The sequence below is a fragment of the Paralichthys olivaceus genome, chromosome 11 (genome assembly GCF_024713975.1).
Source record: "Paralichthys olivaceus isolate ysfri-2021 chromosome 11, ASM2471397v2, whole genome shotgun sequence".
In the NCBI taxonomy this organism is placed as follows: domain Eukaryota; kingdom Metazoa; phylum Chordata; class Actinopteri; order Pleuronectiformes; family Paralichthyidae; genus Paralichthys; species Paralichthys olivaceus.
The window spans coordinates 19161154-19183383 of NC_091103.1; the positions used below are offsets into that span (position 1 = coordinate 19161154).

General features: G+C 41.5%; 1 protein-coding gene and 1 long non-coding RNA gene across 2 annotated transcripts; one reads left to right on the top strand and one right to left on the bottom strand.

Moving 5' to 3' along the window:
* The first annotated feature begins 4612 nt into the window (after window positions 1-4612).
* On the top strand, window positions 4613-12575 carry tsr1 (TSR1 ribosome maturation factor). Its single transcript, XM_020088555.2, has 15 exons — window positions 4613-4829; window positions 5690-5793; window positions 5879-6107; window positions 6311-6445; window positions 6574-7022; window positions 7641-7785; window positions 8178-8359; window positions 10149-10360; window positions 10482-10641; window positions 10739-10849; window positions 10969-11101; window positions 11258-11374; window positions 11545-11685; window positions 11784-11858; window positions 12288-12575. Exons 1-15 carry the CDS (start codon window positions 4703-4705, stop codon window positions 12464-12466), a joined length of 2499 nt encoding a protein of 832 aa, XP_019944114.2. The 5' UTR covers window positions 4613-4702; the 3' UTR covers window positions 12467-12575.
* A 4511-nt stretch (window positions 12576-17086) lies between these two features.
* LOC138411990 (uncharacterized) lies at window positions 17087-22149 on the bottom strand. Its single transcript, XR_011244483.1, has 4 exons — window positions 20870-22149; window positions 19559-19603; window positions 19339-19443; window positions 17087-17864 (listed from the first exon to the last, which is right to left on the bottom strand). It is a non-coding gene; the product is annotated as an uncharacterized lncRNA (long non-coding RNA).
* Window positions 22150-22230: the final 81 nt, after the last annotated feature.

Consider the following 22230-nt stretch of genomic DNA (forward strand, 5'->3'; position numbering starts at 1 on the left):
GTGGCAGTAAACTCTCTCTGACCCAACATCCAGAGGCGGAGACACCGGACTATCATTTCAAAAACACTTCAACTCTGTTTAAAACTCAATGCTCAACTCTTACTAAGGTTATTTTATTCACCTGTAATCTGTCGCCATCATATTTATTTTTGACTAAACATGGAATATGTGATATAAAACCATTTTACCTTTCAAAACGATAAACACTTGCCTGTAAACATACTGTTCATAAAAAGCTTGTAAAATAGAATTAAATTCAACTTTATTGCAGAACATAAAAGGTCCATATCTATATAAGAACAATAAAACAAACAACAGCATAAATATGATTGTAGCAGCTCACAAATCCCAAATTATTATCAAGGCATTTGTTTCCAGTGTTTCCAGGAACAAGAGCAATACCTTGTGTCACTGTATCGAGGCTCAGTTAAAAACTCCACACCCGAAGCTTGATGATGACGGCCTCAAAAACACATGTAATTCATTTATTTAAATATTAATACCATACACATTAGTAATGGCATATTTTTTGAACATATTGTTGAAGACCTAATGTTGGCAAAAAATGAAAATGCAGGTGATGACTTGGCCATCCTTCTCCTCCCACCACCTCCACTGAGTCCCAGGACTGACTGGCCTTCAGTCCATCCAGTCTCATCCTGCAGTTTAGAGGTTATGAGAGGTCTTCAGGTGCACCCCAAAATACTGTAGGCTCCTCAACAAATAAAGTGTGCTCTGGTCCTTCTTATAAAGTTTTTGTATACGTTTGGTCTGTTATTTGCATGTCTCTTTCTGCCTGTAATGTCCATAATCTATCAACACTGGTCAGTCTGACATTAAATCTTGCATGTGCATGGTTGGTCTCAATTTCTGAAGATGTTGGTTATCAAGCAGCATGGAAAACCATTCCCAACCCCGCAGGACACCATCACAGCACTGGTTAGCTCCTGCAGTGACATACTAATCCACCCACAGTGTCTGACGGAGAGGTATCGCAGGCTGTTCCTTCCTGTAGTTGTTATACTGGACAAAGCAACTCTGCTCCCATGCCATGAAATTTAATATAACATGTACAATAAATACCATTAAATTGTATATATTCTGTTGACATTGCAAGACTTTGTAATTCCTTGCATTAATATTGCACTTTTTACTTATTACTTTTCACTATCGTATACTGCTGTCACACTTTAAATTTACCCATCTTATGTTACATTCATCTCCTTAGCCAATATCAGTGATACAAATGAATTTGGTTTTGTATTTGTTTATTGCTTGTGTAAGCATTGAGTGTAAAATTGACTTACAGCTTTGTTTATGAAAATATGTGAAATTTATATTTACTGGCACTAAATACATCTTGTAACAGATATCACTTTATTTACTTTATCTTGGCAAAAAAAAGCTCCATCAACTTATTTTATTATCCTGCAGTGGTTCATAACACAATTCAAACACTGAAATATTCACAGGATAATACTTCCATGGTCAACACCAGGGAATAATCCAGTACAAGTGTGTGTATTCTACTGTTGGTTCTACTGGAACACAGTGTTATGTGACTCGCCCTGGGGATCCTTGACAGTAGACCTTGTTGTTCAGGGGCCACAGAATGAATCTCAAGGCCTTCTACTGTATTTTCCAGAGGATTCAAAGCAGAAACATCACAAGCATCTCAAACCGCACAACATAACTGATCTTCAGAGACATTTCAATAACATTACATTTCTCCAAATATTGTGAATAAAAGTTTCTGATTGTCTGCAACATTAAAGCTGGGGATCTGAGGCTGAAGTGCAAAAAGGTTACTTACATCATACTTGCAGGCTCCTCCATCAGCAGACAGAGGGTATGCCATTTTCTCCCTTCAGGCAGGGCATGATAGTCAGCTATTGTTTACTAATAGATTCTCTGCTGGTGGGTCTGTGCATGATGTAACAGTGTAAAGAAGAAACCAGCCTTGTAGCCAGCCCCCCTCTATCTGCATGGCAGTCTGCACATTGGGCTTTTTTCACAGAACATGTGAACATGTCAAGGTAGGAAAAGCACAGGTGTAAACAATGACATGAATTGTTGTGACTTCTGAACAGAACCAGGGGTGGGGGGCTTTCCTACCACAACAAAGGCCTTCAACTTGTCTGGCATTTAACCCAACAAATGGTACAGTTCTGGTTTAGGGCTTTTGGATCTATTTAAAGCATCCTCTTCAGATGATGCCACATGTGACTGTTGCTGCATGAGTTGCACAACTTGGAGCTTCTCCACAATGAATGAAGATCCTGGTGACAGCAGAGAATTTGGCTGTTTCAAGCCCATAATAGCCTCTAACCAAACTGCATAGGAAGCAGGAGAGGTTTAACATGTAACTGCAAATCCATCCATCCATTATCTATACTGTTGATCCTTTGAGGGGCAAGGAGGGAGCCCATCCCAGCTGACATTGGGCGAGAGGTTGGGTACACCCTGGACAGGTCATCATGTGTATTGCACAGCCAACAGACAACCATTCACACGTCAAAGACAATCTGCATGTCTTTGGACTAAAGGAAAAAGGAGTACCTGGAGAAATCATAAATAATGGGAGATCATGCAAACTCCACATGAAACAAACCCAACCCAGGATTAAAACCAGGAACCTTGCTGTGAGGCTCTTTAATCCCAGTGTAATAAACACTATTTACCCTTGATGCAAATGAATGATTTCTATAATGATAATTTAATGAAATGGAAGTCTTGCTTCATATCACATTTGAATCATAATTACACATTAACTTATTTTACTTAGAAGTTCCTCTATTTTCTGTCTGTTGAACCAATGATCAAATACATCTTTTTCAGGCTACCAAGAAAAAGTCAAAGATCATTGCACTTAATTTACAATGGAAATTGCATAACTAGTATTTTAACTGAAATCCTGGCAATCATTTGATAATCAAAGCAGAAAACTTATTTCTAACTGGTGAGAGCCATGGATAAATCTGCTAAGTAAGTAAGAACTCATATGACAGGAATATTTCATTTCCTGCTAATGGGTGAGATGTGTTTGCAGGTAGTAGCCATAGTATTTATGAATGTATTTAAGCTTCTGGCTTTTGTAAGGCTTCCTAAGTGTATTTAAATAAAATGGGATCCATTAACTAAAATATGCTGCTGTGGTAGGAACCTGTTCTCTGAATGAATAGGTGGAAACTCATGCTCAGTTTTGATTTGAGGTCATTGTATCAGCTCCTTCATTCTCTTTTCATGCCTCTATCTCTTACTCACTCTTTCTAGCAGGTATCCTATGTGTAAACAAAAGCTCCTCACTCTGAAGAAACTTCAGAGTTGAATAGTTAAAGAGGATGAATCATTGGAATGTGCCTTTAAATTGCATTTAATCTCACCCCTTCTTCATAGATCATTAATTAGCAATCATCTTATACTTAACCATCCTCCTATAAATATGTTTATCTGATGTGCTCTGTGTTGTAATAATAGTTATGTAGGAAAATATAAAGCTTTACTTGAGTAACATGGCACTGTGATCCTTGCAATGCTTCCACTGTCTATATGAAGATTAGAGTTTAATTTTCAAATACTGCAAATAACAAGAACCCCAACTTTTCTGTGGTGGGGCACTAAATGGGTTAATTTGGTTTGCACAGCACCACCACCTGGGGGAATTGGCACCCTAGGATCTATAGTTTCAATAGCCTTCTGACAGCAATTACACACGTTCTTACGGATAAGAGGCAGAGACGTGTGTCTTTATCACAAATAATATTTTATTAACAATTCAAAAATATTTAATAGGGTCTGGAACTGAAAAGGAGACACAACAAGCAAACATTCTTTGCTGCAAATGAGATTAAAATCAAAATTTATGATATGACTCAAATCTCTACAGCAAATCTCTTAAAACTCCAAATGCCAGCCTACAAAACAAAATGGGAATGTGAGCTGAGGCCACATGTGGAGAGGTAGTTAACCAAAGGAGTGCCACCAGTTACTTACCTCAGGTGCCTCACAGCAGAACACAACATAGGTGCACACAACACTCTTATCCCAGTGATCACTCACATGCGATACGTGGGGACCTCAACCGGAGTGCCGACCCTCCCAGCAGCACTGAAACAAAAACTAATGTAGAAATAAGGAATAGAACCATAAACAATACATCTGTTAATATATCCAATAATGGTGGAACCAAATTGCTCAAACAATTGGAACACATTCGAACCAAACAAAACAGGTGAAACTAAAACAAAGAAAAACAGAAAACAGGCTGATCGTGCTGCATAAAAACATATTCAGTATGGGGGCCACCATTACTCACCACCTCCACTACGGTCCCTAGGCATGTGCCTCTCAGCCAGGACAATGGGGCACATGCAGGCTGCAATGGAGGCAATCAATTTAGTGTGCATGCCACAGAAAATGAGCCTGGCAGAGTAACGTGTCACTTCAGTCACATACCTGCAAAACCAGCTACCACCAGCTTCAACCAGCAGAGAGAAACACAGAGGCTCTCAGGTGCTTTATATAGCCTGGCTGATTAGAGGAGGAGTCAAGGCCTGGGCTGCGTTCAGCACAAATCGTGTGCAAAAACCTGTCCAGTAAATATCAAGACGTTCACAAATTACACCCCGGGCTTTTATTTTGAAGGAAAAAAACTTCCCCGAACCCCGGAAGACGGAAGTGAATTAACTGGGTTTCCCCCCACATGGTGAAAATGTCTGCGATTGGGGAAAAACAACAAGGCCACAGAGCCGGCGTTTACAAACAGAAGAACAAGGGACACAAACATGGCAAGCACCGGACGAAAGGTGAAATTGAGAGAGAAAACAAAGGTGAGTCTTTTAAAAAGTGTCGCTAACAGCTGGTGTTGGCTGTGTTATGTTAGCATGCGTTGTGTTAGCATGTGGTCGCGGCTCTGCAGACACACGTGTTGTCTTCTGGGTAGAATCACATATCCTCGGTTGTCACACTGGGCGTGAAAAATGACCTTTAAATTGATTTTGTCACATCTATAGATTTAATTTAAAGGTTTGAAAAGCAAAGCTATACATCCCTGCACCCCTGTCACCTGATAATTCAATTAATTTATACATGCAAGGTTACACTGTACATGAGCACCATGGCTAGTACAAGTTACAACCATGTAATAACTTACAAATGTTAAACTTTTGTGATGTTAGTTTAAATGGTTATATAGTTATTGCTGGCTTGATATAAATCATTGCAGTTAACATTCCTTGGAGGATCTCAGGGAACACAGCTGTGTGTATTACAGAAATGAGCAGCTTCAAATGAGACAAATGATTTAAAGCCACTCCGATTTTAAAGAGCTGTTTATATGTGTTCATGACAGCTTGTCAGACCTGCTGTAGGTTCACAGGGACATCTCTGTGCACAAAGTCTCTGAGTTATTTATAAAAGATGATTATGTGTAAGGAACATGAACCACCCCCTCACTTTTTGTTGTTACTAGTAAAAAGACATTGCATGATCTCAACACAACATGACATAGTTAATATGTATGCAAGTGTCTGATTGGGAAAGATACATAGACATTGTAATGTAATAAGTTACAGAATTTTAGACAATCAGTGCATAGGTTTTTTCACAGCATTGCTGTCATAACATCAGTTAAAACTCCTGTACCCCCACAGAAAACCATGTGTTTGCTTTGTGTTGATCTGTCACACAGGCAGAGTGTCCGTGACAGCTCTTACCAAAAAACAGAGGAAGGAGCAGAGGAAGATGGACAGAAGACACAAAGCCAACCAGCTACGCCGGAACAAGAAAGACATGGTATTATTTTAATTCACATGAGGAATGAGTTGTCCTCGACTTCCAGGTCGCTGCTGCAGAGATTTCATATGCATCAACTGTTTAGGTCCTGACAGAGAAGCGGCGGCTAGGCAGCAGGGACGGCCCTCCTCATTTGGTCGCTGTAGTGTCTCTTCACTCTGGTGTCGACGCTGCTGCTGTTACCAAGCTGCTGCGCGGAGAGGGTGCCGGCGGTCTTGTCCATCAAGAGCGGTGTATCAGCGGCATCAGTGACAGTTTTGGGCTGATTCTTCCTCGGTTCAAACAAAGGTTCATGTTTCTAAGTCACAGCACAGGTGAGTACTGAGTGAAATGGAACACTATTGTTGACCTGAATTGAATTAATGCTATGTCTAGCCTGAATATAGTTTTATAATGACTACACTAATTTTAGCAGATATTTAGAGATTGTACGATGTCACATACCTTTGTTGTACTACTTTTGTCTTCGGTGAGCATTTTCCCACTCTGGACATTGTCTCATTGTTTCTTTTGACAGCTGACATGCACTCCCTGCTGGATGTGGTAAAGATTGCAGATAGTCTTGTATTTGTTCTGGACTCCACCGAAGGCTGGGACAGCTATGGCGAGTACTGTCTATCCTGCCTGTTTGCCCAGGGCCTCCCCAGCCATGGTGGGTATATATACCTGAACAACCTGGAGCTTTCAGACTCCACCATTGACACTGGGATAGATATTATCCCCCTTGTTGTACACTTTCTCAACCCGTGTCTTCTCTGTCTCTGAATTTGTTCTATATAGCCTTGGTGTGTCAGGGTGTGTTCGATCTTCCCATGAAGAAGAAGGTTGAGTCGAGGAGAGCTTTGTCAAAGATCACAGAGCTCCGTTTCCCTGAAACCCGTCTCTTCCCTCTGGATTCAGAGCAGGATGCCATTTTACTTCTCAGACACCTGGGCGCTCAGAGACAGAGAAAGCTCGGTTTCCGCTCCAGACGTTCACATATGTTGGGTCAGCATGTCACTTTCACGCCTAACAGCCCTGCTGAGGGTACAGGTGGAAACACTGGCCTAGGAACTCTCTGCGTCTCTGGGTATGTCCGTGGTCGTCCTCTACGGGTTGACAGACTGGTGCATATTTGTGGACATGGAGACTTTCAGCTCAGTCAGATTGATGCACCACCAGACCCTCTTCCCCTTATCTTCAACTCCAGACCAGTAAAGCTTGGCAAGGGAGGAGACATAGACATGCTGGTAAGAGCTTTTAGTTATTGCTGAGATTTTATATTTGTTTATTCTTCCTTCCATAATCTAATATGACAAGTGTGCTTGATAAGTGATTTGTAACCTAATTTAGATAATATTTCACAGTGATCATCTCAGCCTCTATTTTCTTCAGCTTTTCTGTTACATGTGTCCATAAGGATGCACGACACTGGAGCCATATTTGCCAGTGTTTGTGGTGGACTGGCTTAAAACAACCTATACGCTTGTCATAGATGAAGTTATTCCTGTTTACTTTGTCTTGTTTGTGTCTATTCACCCAAATATTTTGACACATGACATTAGGTCCAGATATCTGTAGAAATAAATAGAAGAATTAATTATCCAAACACAGAAAGTTGATCTTTTCACATAAATCAGTCTTAAGTTTGTACCTTAAATTGACACCTCATATCAGGAGAAGTGGTTCAGTCTACCATGTCACTATATGCTGCTTCTCCTGTGTGCAGTCATTCTTGAGCAAAATTAAATATCACATTTTCATGTTGTGTAATAAATGAGGAGAGCGGCTCACTTTAAGATGGCAACATTCATTCATGAATGTAAAAGCCTTCAATGTTGTTAATTATTCATCTGTGTCTCCCACAGGATGCGGGTGAAGACGAGGCTCCAGTGCGGGTGCTCATGAAAGCCGACCCCTCCTGCAGGGAGAGTCTTCAGACTGAGGCCGACGTGGATCCCATGGATGGAGAGCAGACGTGGCCAACGGAAACAGAGCTGCTGGAAGCTGAAGGTGCAGAAACAGAAGTATATTTTTACTTGATGGAGATAAGATACCAGCCAGTGTAGAGGTTGAAGACTATTTTGTTTAATGCAACTACACCTGCTTTAACTATATAAAACCATTGAGTATAGTCGGATATCTTTTTTTGTGAGAAATCCGGTCGTTCTGAGTACTGACACCAAATTGTAACAGGTGATCATGAAATTTGATAATAAACACAAACAGTGAACCAAATGAAAAACTTGTACAAAGCTCTTCAACGAGTACAAAGAAAAGACACATGTATCGAAAGAACTTAAAATCATGTCAATTCATTTTTGGCTTTTCAGTAATAAAAATAAAGTTTGCCACAATAAGACATTGATCTAAATGTTTCTTTGATGCTTCTCTTTGCTGTTTAGAGGCAAGGAAGAGCAAACGTGTAATGAAGGTCCCCAAAGGAACGTCAGACTACCAGGCCACGTGGATTGTTGATGAAAATGAGGAGGAGAACGTAGAGACGGATGAAGAAAGCAGTGATGACGATGATGACGACATGTTGGACGAGGCAATGGATGGCGAAGATGAGGATATACAATCTCAGGTAAACATTTAAGCATTTTTAAGCCTTTATTACAGACAGTCTCCATAGTATAAATCTTTAAATTTGAAGGTTAGGTGTGGGGTAGGTAAAGTATGTCCCAATAAAATTAATGTAAATCAATCTAGTGTCCACTGAAGTAATGGAGACACTACTACATGTTTCTGTGTGAACAATGAAATAAAGTTTACTGTTTGTCATGAATATACAGAATGAATAACACAAGTGATCTAATATATCTGAATAAGATTAGTTCAGTATTAGGTTTTTGTAGGTTAACTAACTCGTTTTCATTTTAGAGAATGTTTGTGCTTAAATTTAAGGACAAATGTCTTTTTAAATTTTATTTATATTTTAGTATCAATTTCTTTTGAGTCCCAAATTGTCATCTTCAAATAGAAAAGACTAGAAATGGATGGCATTATAATTTAATCAATTACTTCAAATAACTTCCACCAACCAATAACTACTTTGTTAAATTGATTTAATGGTTTCAGTAAAGATTCAGCCTGAACACACCTTAGTGTGGTACGCTGCTTCTTGTTGTCACAGCAACAGTGTGGCTGCAGACAGACAGTGTAATCTCATAGAGGAAGACGAGGACAGTCATGTGGAGAAGGGATGTCTGAGTGTCAGCGGTTCCGGGGCCGGAGCAGTGCATACGTGACCTGCACTCAGTGCACCTCGCTGCTAACAGGCATTGTTTGTTTTGTCTGTCTCTGGGCTGTAGTGCCAGGCTGCTCACCACAACAATAGTGTTTGGAGCAGGAGTCCCAAGAGAAGCCTTCTCTCTTCCTGTCCTGTGAAAAGAACTTCCCGTCTGGACGAAGGGAGGGGTTCGACCGCTTATTTATTTCCAGCACCGCTTGAAAAGGAGTCGGGGAAGCTCACCTTATGCAACGAGTGCATTATGATCTGTAATTGTTATTAGCATGTGTTTGATGTCAAGGCTGGCGCACCGGAATACATATTTCGGAGAGGATAACAATAGGGAAAAGGGCACTTCAAATGATAATGATTATTATTACTGCTGCAGGGATGTTGGAGAGGTTGTGAATCAGCCCCATGCTGAGTGCTTTCCCCTCATGTGTCTGGCTCCTCCTGTAATTTGCCAGTAATGGGAGCACTGTACCGCATGTCTTCTTTGATGATTCGTTTCCTTACAAAAATATATTTCCCCATGGAAGCTGTATTTCTACATATTCTTAGAGAGGATGTCTGGAGATGCCTGAGGCAGTCGTTTGTAGACACACTTGGAAGGGCACAGAATTTAAATATATGCAAACTAAGGATTTCAACAGTTTGAATCCCTTCGACTCCTTATCGCATTTACACAGACTTGCAGATTCAAATACTATTATGCACAGAACCAGTCTCCTTTAACACTGTTTTTATTGTGGCTGGGCTGGTCTTGTTTATGTTTGGCTGCCTTACAATAACTGTTTCTATTCTTAGATTCTCTTTGACTGCACTTGTGCACTCAACATGATCGTCTGGTCATTGTTTGTACAATATTGAGGCATTTTTTTATTAGAGCAATGTAATAGCAGTTTTGCTTTACTATTAACGCTGCACGGCAAGAGACTATCAGAGACACCTGTTCATCCACTTAAATCTGGAGTATGTGAATTTAGTTCTCTTTAGTTCTATTAAAATAGTTTGGAGGATATTCTCAAACGGATATTCTTATGACCAGTGAAAGAATCCGTGCTATTTTCTCTTTTGACCTCTTCTGTCCACAGGGCTCAATTCTACGGTATATTAAAACTTGTTCTGTTTCCTCTCTGCTCAGGATGCTGGTTCATGTGGTTCAGAGGAGGAAGAAGAAGATGAGGAGGAGGAAGAAGTGTGCGCCACAGAACGAGTTGGAGCAGATCAGCGCTACGATGAGCACATAGATGAGGCTGCAGAAGAAGAAGGCCTTAAACGCTACCGTGACGCTCGAGCCAATGAGCAGTTCCCCGATGAGGTGGACACACCACTTGAGACAGCAGCTAAAAACAGGTCAGTTCGGCTGCTTTTAGTTTGAGTACGTTTAGGTTGGAGCGACATTGTTTTGATATAATTTTCTAATTAAAGGTTGATCATTGCTGTACTTGATCTCATTGCTGTCCTGTGTGTCTAGGTTTCAGCGCTACAGAGGCCTAAATAGTTTCCGCTCCTCGCCCTGGGACCCCATGGAGAACTTGCCTGTCAACTACTCTCGCATCTTCCAGTTCCAGAACTTTGAACGCACTCGCCACCGCATTCTGGCTGAGGCTGCAGAGGAAGAGGAGGGGGCCATGGTAAAAAAAAAAAAAGAAAAGAATAAAGATAGTCTTCATTTGTAAATGCAATTTTAGATTTGTGGCTTCATCGACTCTGCTGCTCCTCTTATTTCAGGCAGGCTGGTATGTTACACTGCACATCATTGACGTGCCTTTGTCCGTGATGGAGAGTGTGCAGTCCGGCAAACCTCTGGTGCTGGTGTCCCTCTTGCCCCATGAACAGAAGGTATGAGTCACAGTTCTGACATCTGAAAGCCTTTGTGTCTGATTTCATAACTGTCCATTTGAAACATAGTCTGACTGTTTTATTGTTATGGACTTTTCTGCCCTAATAATTTTTCACAGATGTCTGTGATGCATGTCTTGGTGAGGAGACATCCCAGCAATACCGAGCCGATCAAATCGAAAGAGGAGCTGGTGTTCCACTGTGGATTTCGGAGGTTCAGGGCCTCTCCCATCTTCTCTCAGCACACCTCAGGTGGAGCAGGCCCACATACTAACCTTCATTTCTTGTTAATGAAAAAATAATTTGAGCACAATCATTGTAGGTGTGAAGATCAGATTTAGCTGCAGGATATACTGAATAGCAGAAAATTACTAACTGAGCACTGAACTCGGCTCTGCTCTTCTCTAGCTGACAAGCACAAGATGGAGCGGTTCCTCAGGCAGGATGCCCCCACTGTGGTGTCAGTGTACGCTCCCATCACATTCTCTCCTGCAGGAGTCCTGCTGTTCAAACAGCACAACGATGGTGAGAGAGAGAAAGGGAAAGGCGATCTTGTGCTTGAAAACAAGTAGATTGCTGCCTTGATTTTAATGTTGTAACCATCCATACTGTTTTCTAACTTCTTTTATTTAGTTAGCCACTTAAGTTAATTAATAATTAACTCTACAGGTAGTTGATCTTTTTGTCTTTTCCAGGCATCCAGGACCTGGTGGCCACAGGCAGCCTGCTCAGCTGTGACCCTCAGCGTGTCATGCTGAAGAGGATTGTACTGAGCGGACACCCGTTCAAAATAAACCGGCGCTCTGCGGTCGTCCGCTACATGTTCTTTAACAGGGGTGAGGGGACCTTCTCATGGCTACAGAATATTCCTTCATGCTCGACTTCTCTGTGGTTTTCATTCGTCCATGTTTTGTTTGTTTTCTCTCTCTGTCAGATGACATCTTGTGGTTTAAGCCAGTGGAGCTGCGAACCAAGTGGGGTCGGAGAGGTCACATCAAAGAGGCTTTAGGTGAGAAAATTTAAAAACAAGAATAGTGCGCAGTAGAGAGCATACCTCCGCCAAAGCCCAATAGTATCAGAAACTCAATATCAGTCCCTTAAACATTCCAGTTAAAAAAAAAAAATCAAGATCCATGAATTATTATTATTTACTGGGAAATCTGTGTAAATGTTATAAAACATCCCATCTTGTGAAAGAAAGTGACACAAAATTCCTGGATCTGCACCTAAATTTCATGGGTTCTTCCTTGGCTCATGCCCCACCCCTCCACAAATCATGGAAATCTGTTGAGTGGCTTTTGCCTAATCCCGTTTCCAAACAAACAAACAAACAAACAAAAACACGTCATCCTCCACAGAGGAACTAAAACTCAGTTGGAGCAGCTTCGTCAGGCAGTTATGTACTGTGAAATCTGACCACCATATTTTATGTTTTCAGGAACACACGGCCACATGAAGTGTGTTTTCGATAATCAGCTGCCCTCGCAAGACACTGTCATGATGAATTTGTACAAGAGGGTGTATCCTCGCTGGACATATGACCCCTACGTGCCCTCATCTTTACCCTGGGTCAAGAGAGAGGGCTCCGTGGAGGTGGACGACTCGGACATGGAGTAGTGGAGAGACAACACGACAAAGCAAGACACGTACAACCTGTATTAACAGAAGTACTTAACATCAGTGTGTATGTGCAATGTGTATTAAATACAACTATTTTGATCCGAAATATCTCCTGTTTGTTCTTTTTGAATTTCAAACTTGATGCCGAGTCTATCTTGTCCACTAGATGGCAGTGATGATTAAGTAATGATAAAGTTTCGTCCAGCAAACTGTTTGAAATAGGTCAAAAATATTTCAGTGACTACACGTGAACAAATGTTTGGGTGTGTGTGATTCAACAAACATGGAGGACCGTAACCACAGCAACTGCCAGGTCAATGCTAGTTTTTACATTAGTCATTTTTCAAGCCCGTTACACTGGCAGCTCTTTGAAGTCATGCAGATGTGGCTCAAGGGCTGCAGCCACATTAAAACATACAAAACAAGTTATATAGATAATGTTTGAGATATCAAGGGGCTTTAATCATGAAGAAAGAACCCCCATGTTGTACCTAAGAGCAACAATTCCTGTTGGTAATCTCAATGAACAACTTGTGGCCTTAAAGCTTTGACAAATAGCAGCTGTCAGGTTAAGTTATTTGATTAATATTTTATCACAAGCACACCTCAGTGGACTTTAGGCTCCAAAGACCTAATTAATCATTAGTCTTCATACAAAATGAAGCACAAAACTAATTTCTCCTGGAACTATTGAAGTTACATGGCACCACCAACAGTGTGTGGCAAGGGATGAAAAAAACAGCCTTAAAAGCAACAATTTTCCCCGTACCCTGTATTTACAAGTGGTCTACCTAAAATTGTACGAGCACCTAAAAATAGAAGAACTGATATTACTTTGCCTCCTTCCAGCAGTACACACAGTTTCTCTCTCCATGGTGGTCTTGCCCTGACCCGAAGCCTCCTCTTTAGCTCTTGTCAACACATTGCGACCTCGCTGTTGTTTTCAAGTTTAAGTCAAAGCGCTCCACAGTTTGTATCCTCCCCTGCCCTGTGCTTTCTCACTGAGGAAGATTCATCATAAAACTGAGTTCTTGCATGTTTTCTGCAACATGATTCATCTCAGGGGCTCTGCTGGGACTGCACCACAGAGGCATGCCAATATGTCTGGGAAAGCAGAAGGTGAAGACTTTGGGATCGAGAGGAGAACATGATCCAAGAAACGAAAGGGGAGCAAAAGTTCACACTGTGCATTTTTATTTGATTACTGTGGAAAAAGATAATACAATCGGGAAAGACGAATTTCTCTAATGCCCATGGGGGGGGGGGGGGGGGGGGTAATGCTGGGAGATCTGGACAGTTTTGTGGTAACACTCAATTTATTTTCAACTTGACTGGTTTTTTTTGCACACGTATCAAGGCAAGGGCACAGTGATGTGTTGAACACATCTTGTTAAGGCTGAGGAGGAGGAGGCCTGTGAGCTCTGCTGGCCAGCAGTTCATGCTAAGGGGAGGGGGAATTCAATACCCCCATGATGGAGAATGCTCTGAAAAAGGAAAACATGTAAAAAAGAAAAAAGAAGGAAAGAGGGACTGGATTTAAATGCATGCAGGACATTTTTCCCTGATTATCAATGTGAAACAGATAAACATTGAGCTGTTTGGGGACCAACTGCGACGTGGTGAGGCTGAATCCTCCAGATAAGTGAAGTGTGTGTTTGGCACAAGCCACTGTCAGAAGAAGTGAACGCTGGTGACTTAGTGCTGTTTGGATCAGGAATGTCTTGTGGTTCCAAGTTCACTGCCACCACAGTTGGCTCCCACTGGAAGATATAATGGGTGAGAGATTTTTTTCCATTGGATGTGGATAAAGAAAGGAAAGGAGAGAAAAAAGGAGCATAGAGGGAGTGAGAGATAAGGGAAGAGCCAGATGATGTTCAGCATGAATAAAAACAGAAGTGGTGGGAGGAAGCAGTCAAAGGAATGCAAATGGGGGGACGCATAGAGAAATTAAAATAAAAAGTTAGTGGGTGAGAGAGAGAGAGAGAGAGAGTGAAATGGAGGAGTGTGAGAGTCTGAGGCGGTGTGGGCGAGGGAGGAGGAGAGTAAGAGTGGCTGGCGTTTATGGATTGCAGATGTGGCGCTGTGGGGTTTTGGCAGGGGCCGTGCGCGCCTGAATCCTGCACCGGCTGGGTGGCACCGGGGTGAGAGGGAGGTCACTGCACCGCAGCACACAGCCCATAAAACACAGAGTGAAGTGGGGGAAAGGAGAAGGAGAATGGCTCTCAAGTACACACCAGCCCGGGCACCAGGGGTGAGCGGATCACACTTTAGGTTCACACATGCACAAGCATATACAGTATATACAAACAGTAAAGCCACAGGTTAATGCGTTAAACAGCAAACAGATCGGAGGTGATGGGCTCGACACCTTCACCCAATCAGGAGAAAATCATCACACCAGCTTCAAGAAATGTTCTCTGCACACAGCAACACATTAATGCTGCATTTATTATATGAACAGCACAACTGTACATACACAGAAACTGCACATGCCTGCACTTTATTCCCTAAGGCCTACTGTGGCACCTAACCAAATTTATACATTTAAATATTTCTTCCTTCCTTCCTCATGCTATAAAACTCTGTTTAATTGTAGATAACTTTCTTATTGTATCTTTATGTCAAGGACAGTCATAGAAAGCATTTTACTGCACGTTGTACAGTTAGTGTATGGGACAAATACAAATCGGATTTGAATTCATATTTCTCCTGTAACACAATTATGTGTAGGATTGTTTGGCCTCTGCAGGGTAATGCACTCCACTGAGTGCCATTCTGGTTTGCACACGTTTGGAGCCGCTACGTGCAGATTAGGGAGGATTGTTTCATGGTGTGAACGTGCTGATGCAGTCAAAGTAGAACACAATGTGAGATACAGTAATAGTACAATAGTGCAATTTTGACAAAACAGCTCCCCCTGTTGAGAATCTGAGATCCGCTAAATATGAATGAGTGAGTTTGTGAATGAGTTAGTTTGCTTCATTCGGTGCTTTGAGTATAAAAGCTGCAACACAGACAAGAGGCTGTTTTTATGTGACTACAAATATTGATTAATGCAAAATAGAAAATGCTATAATCGCACTACGTTACTTGAGTCAAAGACCTTTTTCCCAACTGTGTTAAAAATGAGTGTTGACTTTGTTGCAACATAAAACCATATGACAGGATTAGTATCAAACAGTAAAACAATATTTTACAGGCTCATGTGTTTCTGGAAACGTGAAGCTTTATACCGCACCACCAGTAAAAACCTTTGAGTAACATCACATGGACTCGCCTATTAAAGTAGATGCCGCCTGACAATACTTTCATATTAGGTCAGCTCTGTTTTTCTCCTTCTTTTGTGATATCCTCCCTTCCCTCTTTTGTTCCCCCCTTTTCTCCCTCTTAGCCTGGTCCTGACTCCCTGGTTCCTGGGGCCTGGCCAAGGCGTGTGTCCCTGGAGGAGCCGGAGAGGAGATGGAGAAAGGGGGCAGCAAGGGGGTGCGGAGACCGACTCCAAAACCACAGCTGCAGCAGCCTCTCCTCTCCTTGAATGCCTCCCCCCTTGCCTGGCACACTCCCCAGCCCTGCCATTAATTAGAGGGGAAGGGTATATTAGTACGTGTGTGTTTGTGTGTGAAGAGGAGAGATGCTGACTGTGTGAGTGGCTGACTGAGTGTTTATGTGCATCTCTGTGTGTGCTGATCAGGAGCTGGATGGTTCGGTATGGTATGGGGACTGGGATCTCACAACAAAGTTGGAGAGTTCACCCAGAGAACAAAAGTGGGAGGGAGGGAGGTTGACAGACATAAAGCCTGGTGAGCAGATTGGGACTGCCGGCAACTATAAGGCAGACAGATGATGGGCAGAAGTTTAGAGCATCACACGATGAGACCAAAATAACTAAAAATGGCCCAGAAACGATCTGAAATCCCCCTGATTCAGATTCTGTGGAATTTTCTTGGGAAAGCGCCGCAGCAGCACCTGCACTCAAATGTAAACTCGGCACAGTAGGCCAACAGTCCATGACCTGACATGTTAACAGAGCACATCAAGGTTCCCTTCAAGGTGTACGCTCCCTCTCCACTTCCCTCCTGATTATCCAGGTGGGAGTGAAATCTGACATGAAAAAAAATGGATACAATTTCCAACCTGCTCTGCTCTCACCCCTGAAGGGGCCTCCCAGAGTGTTTTTCTGCTGACATAACTGCACAGAGACCTGGCAAGCCAATCTCTCCCTTGCTCTACCATTCCCCTCTCCCTGCTTCCTGCCCTGATGATGTCACACTCCATATGGTTTTCAGCAGTATCAAGCCGGAAAAGAGATTTAGTCAGAGGAGAGGCAAAGGAGAGAAAAGGAGGAGGGCTGGAATGGGGTGCAGGTCGGACACAGAAAACAAAAGCTTTGCTCTTCCCCTTGTGTGCACTCTGAGTGGAGGCTTGTAGAGGGGGAGGAGGTGAAGGGGTGAGAGGGGAATGGCTGCACTGTGTGAGGCTAATGAGGAGAGACCAAGGAGCAGAGACCATGCATCGGACAGCCATGTGCTGCACAGACGCCCAATGGACTGGCCTACACGCAAACACGTACACACACAGATACACACGCTTAACCAATGATACTGTAACACGGGGGGGGGGGGGGGGGGGGACTAAGCTGAGATTAACATGTTAATTTAACACAAGGCTGACATATGCATCGCTTGACCTTCCAATTTAAAACCAGTCAAACGTGCTGTGCAGGAAACGTTGTAGATGCAGAGTGCATGCGGATGCACTCGAGCTGCCTTCAACTGCCAGAAAGTTACAATGATCAGCGTAACAGATCATATAACTACACGTATGTGAAAGTGGGCACTTGTAGTGACTTGTAGCGCTGTAACCCCCAGACAGGACTGAAGGATGTTATTTATCACTGAAAACTTGAAAAAAAAACAATACTGAAGAAGCAGGGGTAGGTGGAAAAAATGTGCATTCTATTAACAAAATAGTAGTATAACAGGAAGACAAAATGATCCCTGGGAAATGCAACAAAAGCTGCAGCCTCACCCCAAGCTGCAGACTCCTCCCCCCTGTTTCACTACTGACTGGCATTTTTGCTTTATAGCCTCACCTGCCTGGAACCTACCACCTGCGCTGGTAAATATAAGGTGAGCTAAACAGAAAGACAAATAGAAACCACACTCAAGACAAGACCAAGTTTGGACTCTGGGTTACTGCTGACCTCACAATTCAATCTATCTGCACAAATTCAGAAGATACATGCAATAGGTTGACTCAAATGTAATCTAATGCAGCACACTTCACCCATTCTCTGTCACCTTGAGTCTGCCCAGTCTGTCCTTTCTCAGAGACCTGATCCTGCAAACCTGTTGTCACTCTGCCTGATCGCCCTGCTGCTCTGACCCTCACACACCTGGCAAAACAGGAATCAAACAGAGCAAAATAAACTGTCAACACATACAAAGAATACAACACACAACTCAAAAAAGGGTCCTTATCCAACCCATCATTGCAAAAACAACTGTATAGTATTTATCAAGTATTTTGCACCTACACCAGCTCTGCCTTTATTTCTACAAAAATCATTAATTTAGTAGATTTGCATCTCCTAGATTACGAATTCTTGGCATTATTAGCCCACTATCTGTCAACTTGACACATAAAACTTTCTTTAAAGATCGTTAAAAGATGTTTTAACTGCATAGCATCAGATGTTTGACAGTGTGTATTCCAGATAATAGAGTTCCACAAGGATCCCAACTGGAGCTACTTCTATTTAACATCTATGATTGCCTGTATTCATGTATTATTATGATATCTCCTATCATAATTATGCCTATTGCCTCACACACAACATTGCACAACAGTGTCATCAGGTGACTGTAATCCCTCACGTTGCTGGAGAAGTTCATTGAACAAATCAGTGAATGGATGTGGCAGAATTAATTGTTTAAAATTGTTTTAACTAATTCATTGTAATATTATTGATGTTATATACCATATAAATGTGATAATAAAGGGGGTTATTGCGTTTTGAGCTTGTTTCTGCTGGTGTTGCGCAATGTTTAGGTTGTATTACATCTTATTTTCATTCCTTAATGCCCTATTTTTTTTTAAATGCCCTGAAACACAGAATTTAAACTAAAAGAATCCCCTTTTTCATTTAGAGTTTAAAATATGAAACTATTTTGCAGTCAGTATCCTCATAACTTTACAAGTGTCATAACATAAGAAGAAAATGTCAATTCCCAAAATGTTCTCAGCCTCCATCTGGATGTTATAACAGATTTAACTGTGTTGTACCCAGTGTTAGTTTAAAGGAGAAGCTTAAAGTTTTTGGACAGCTTAATTCTTTCTTGCTGTGAATTAGATGAGCAGATCAATATAACTCTCATGAGAGTGGTATCGATCTTCTCATTTCCTCCTGGCAAGAGAGGAAATAAATGTGTTTTCCAAAACGTCAAACCATTAAGTTGGCAGACTCGAGTAAACATTAATATATTTTATGCGTTTTATCATATGCATTTCTCTCGTAATCTTGTTTCCAGTGTTTACATAGAAACTGGAAACAAGCTAAAACACTGAAAAAGGCAAGAGTGCAAAAAATATTTGGGCAATGAAACATTGTATAATATGAGTGTTTTCAAAACCAAAAACTGTTTTGCATTCATATGTTTCCATTTGTGAAAATAAAATTGGATCTGGCTCTAATCATGGCATGATAATTGTCCATCACCAGCAGATGGGTGAACTAGAATAGCGACCAAACGCACACAACAGCTCTGCTCATTCAAATGACATGCCTTGCACGCCTATACTCTAAAGCTGTCGCAAAACCGCTCATTACGATGAATTAGGAGAGGCCTGTGTGTAAATGTTGAGCCTACCGTTCAATTTTTGGTGGCGAGGAGAATCCGAAGCTGGAGGGGTGTGTGTCTGGTATGGTGGGGGCGGTCACAGCAAGCATCTGGAGATATGTGTGGCCATGTCCACTGGAAAGAAAGAAAGAAAAGAAAGAGGGATGATTGATGAGAATGAAAGAAACATGGAGAGAGAGAAAGAGGCCGTGTGTGCAAAGACAATTCTGTTTCAAGGTGTTAAGATTACCTTCATACTGTCCTGTCTATTGTCCAGTCCTGCTCTGTCTCTCTGCTGGCAGACAGAAATGGAGCAATAATAAGGTGATTGCAATATTCGTCACTCCAAACCTAAATTGGAACAAGGTGCTTTGGGCTTCGGAGACACTGTGACCCTGCAACATATCTGCTCGCAGATGTCTGAGAAACTTGGCCGCAGTCATTCAGAATATTCACCCCGTCGCTGTGTTTCCACATCCAGCGAGCTTCTGCAAGATATATGTCACATGTAAAAACCTGAAGTGCTCGCACTTGGAAGAATGGTGGGAAAGGTGTGTGATTTAGAGGGTGACAGCACACTGTTGGAAGATTTAGCTGCTCTGCCTGCCTTATCTCCAGCTCTGGTTCCTTCACTGAGTGTTGGTCTTAGGGGAAGTCGCTTTGGCACAAGATCCCAGGGCCGAACTCGGGGCCCAGCTCTCACAGCTTTAATTGAATCATTGCTTACAACCTGCAATTTGGAGGCTTTTTCTTGTTTTTCAGTTCATTAGAAGTTCAGTGTTTCAGGTTTGCTGTGCTCCAGATTACGGTATGTTAAACTGTGTTTTGACAGGCTGAAGTTTAATGTCCTGCACAGGCCTCTGGAGGCTGATTGATTAGTGAGATAAAGTCTGTCTGGGAAGACAACAGCTGAACAAAGAAGCAGAAATTTACCAATGTTAATTTCATGCTGTTTGACGAGCTCTATCCCTCTCTCAAATATAGGTTAAGTACCAATGTTAACAATATCCAACTTTTTTTATATTGCCTTTAACTCTGTCTGTCGTAACTGGAGTTCACTATCAGAACATTGGAAGATCAGAATTCTTTGTATTCTCCTCGTCAAAAAGGCTTAGTATGATGTGTCAAACTTAAATGTAAGTTATTTAAAGGAGTTAATGATAAAAGTAGGTTGTTGCACTTAATGGGTTTTGCCTGTGTTATTGGTTGTGAGCCTATTGTAGGTGCAATGCTATTTACAAAACACCACAGATTTCAGTTGGACTCTTGTTCTTTAATGACCTTTTCCATACAAACCTAAGATCTACACATGCATAACCCGTCAACTCAATGTAATGCAAAATACACCGATTTTTTACAAATAGCTGTAGTTATCTCAAAAAGGAAATTTTTTTGACACAAACAAAAAATGCCAATGATCACATGATACAAACACTATAGTTCAAGGATTCAGTCTTGGGAACGTATTGGTTAAAGAACACCACAAACCATGATTTTAGTGCTTTAGAGGTGTGTAATCTAAAACAGAAAGAAATCAAACTATGTCAAAGACGTAACCCACCTGACAGGCAGTGTATGACATCACTGTATGTTTCCCTTGGCGGAAAAAAACTATTTTGGACCATGAATTGAAACACGCTGTCACATCCTTGATAGAACATATCCATTCTCCCGCACAGCTCTGCCTACATGTGTCCATGAGGTTATCCTCGGTTCATCGAGAGAACATGGAAGTGAGAGACAATACCTTCCTCCACGCCAGCGGGCTCCCTGCGTGGCTCGGATCACCTCATTGAAACGGCAGCACCTACAGCTTGGATCATTTCAAGAGGAAGAGGGTCTGCATGCTTCACGAGATTGTCATCTGCTGTTGTGATCAAAACAAACGTGAATGGGCCTCTGCCTAGTGAGTGTGCATCACATTGGCTGTCTGTTGATGACCTCAGTGATGGTAAAATAATTAGCCCCATCTATTCCAAGCTGCGGCCTTTCAAAGGGATCTCTGGACGGCTGAGGAAAAAGTTCAAGTTGGGAGCATGTCTGATATAATCCCTTAAATACGGTGGATTAAACACGAGTTAGAAGTATTGTTTGTAGAAAGTGAATGACTCCAGTGTACACACAGAATAACAATCGACTTTTTCAAAAGCACTGAAATCAATAAGCAGCAGAACGCATTTTAGAGATGCTTTCTATCACACCAGTTGAAATAAACCAGCCTCAAGTGGTGATTATGAAAAACAATAACAACAAAGCTCTGAAGCTGCAACATTATTGCAACATGGTCATTTTACTAGTTGAAAGTACTTTTTTTGTGGAACTCATAATTTATCATTACATTTCATTCAAGTTTATTCTTCATCAGTTAAAAATTGAACTTTGTAATCCACTAAATTAAGCTTTAGTTAGTTTTAAAATTACTATTTTACACATAAATCATAAATATAACATTACTAGGCGAAGGTCTCAAGCAGTTTGAATCAGCTACAACCTGTTTGATTATGACATTAAAATAATATGTTGCATGTTAATGCATTATAATATTGATTCAATAACAGAAAATATATTAGTATAAGCAGGGGTCAAAGTGCCAAAAATACAAAAAGTACTTTGATGCATTTAGTTGCTTTTGTACTTTTTAATGAATTTCCACTTTTACTGTAGTAAAATATATTTAAGTTAAATCCTAAATCCTTCTTCTTCCACTGCACAATTTTTTTGTGAATATGAAGAATATTCATCACTAAAGGTTTATTCACCTGAACTCATGTTACAAACCTATAATTTGCAAAACAGTTACGAGGCTGACCTGCTACAGGTTTATAGTTCCCTGTGTGTCTTTCAGAATTAAGAGTCATAGCTGTGCTTCCAGTGAATTCATCCAAACATGCCCGCACCTCTTGTCCACCTTTTTAAAGCCAG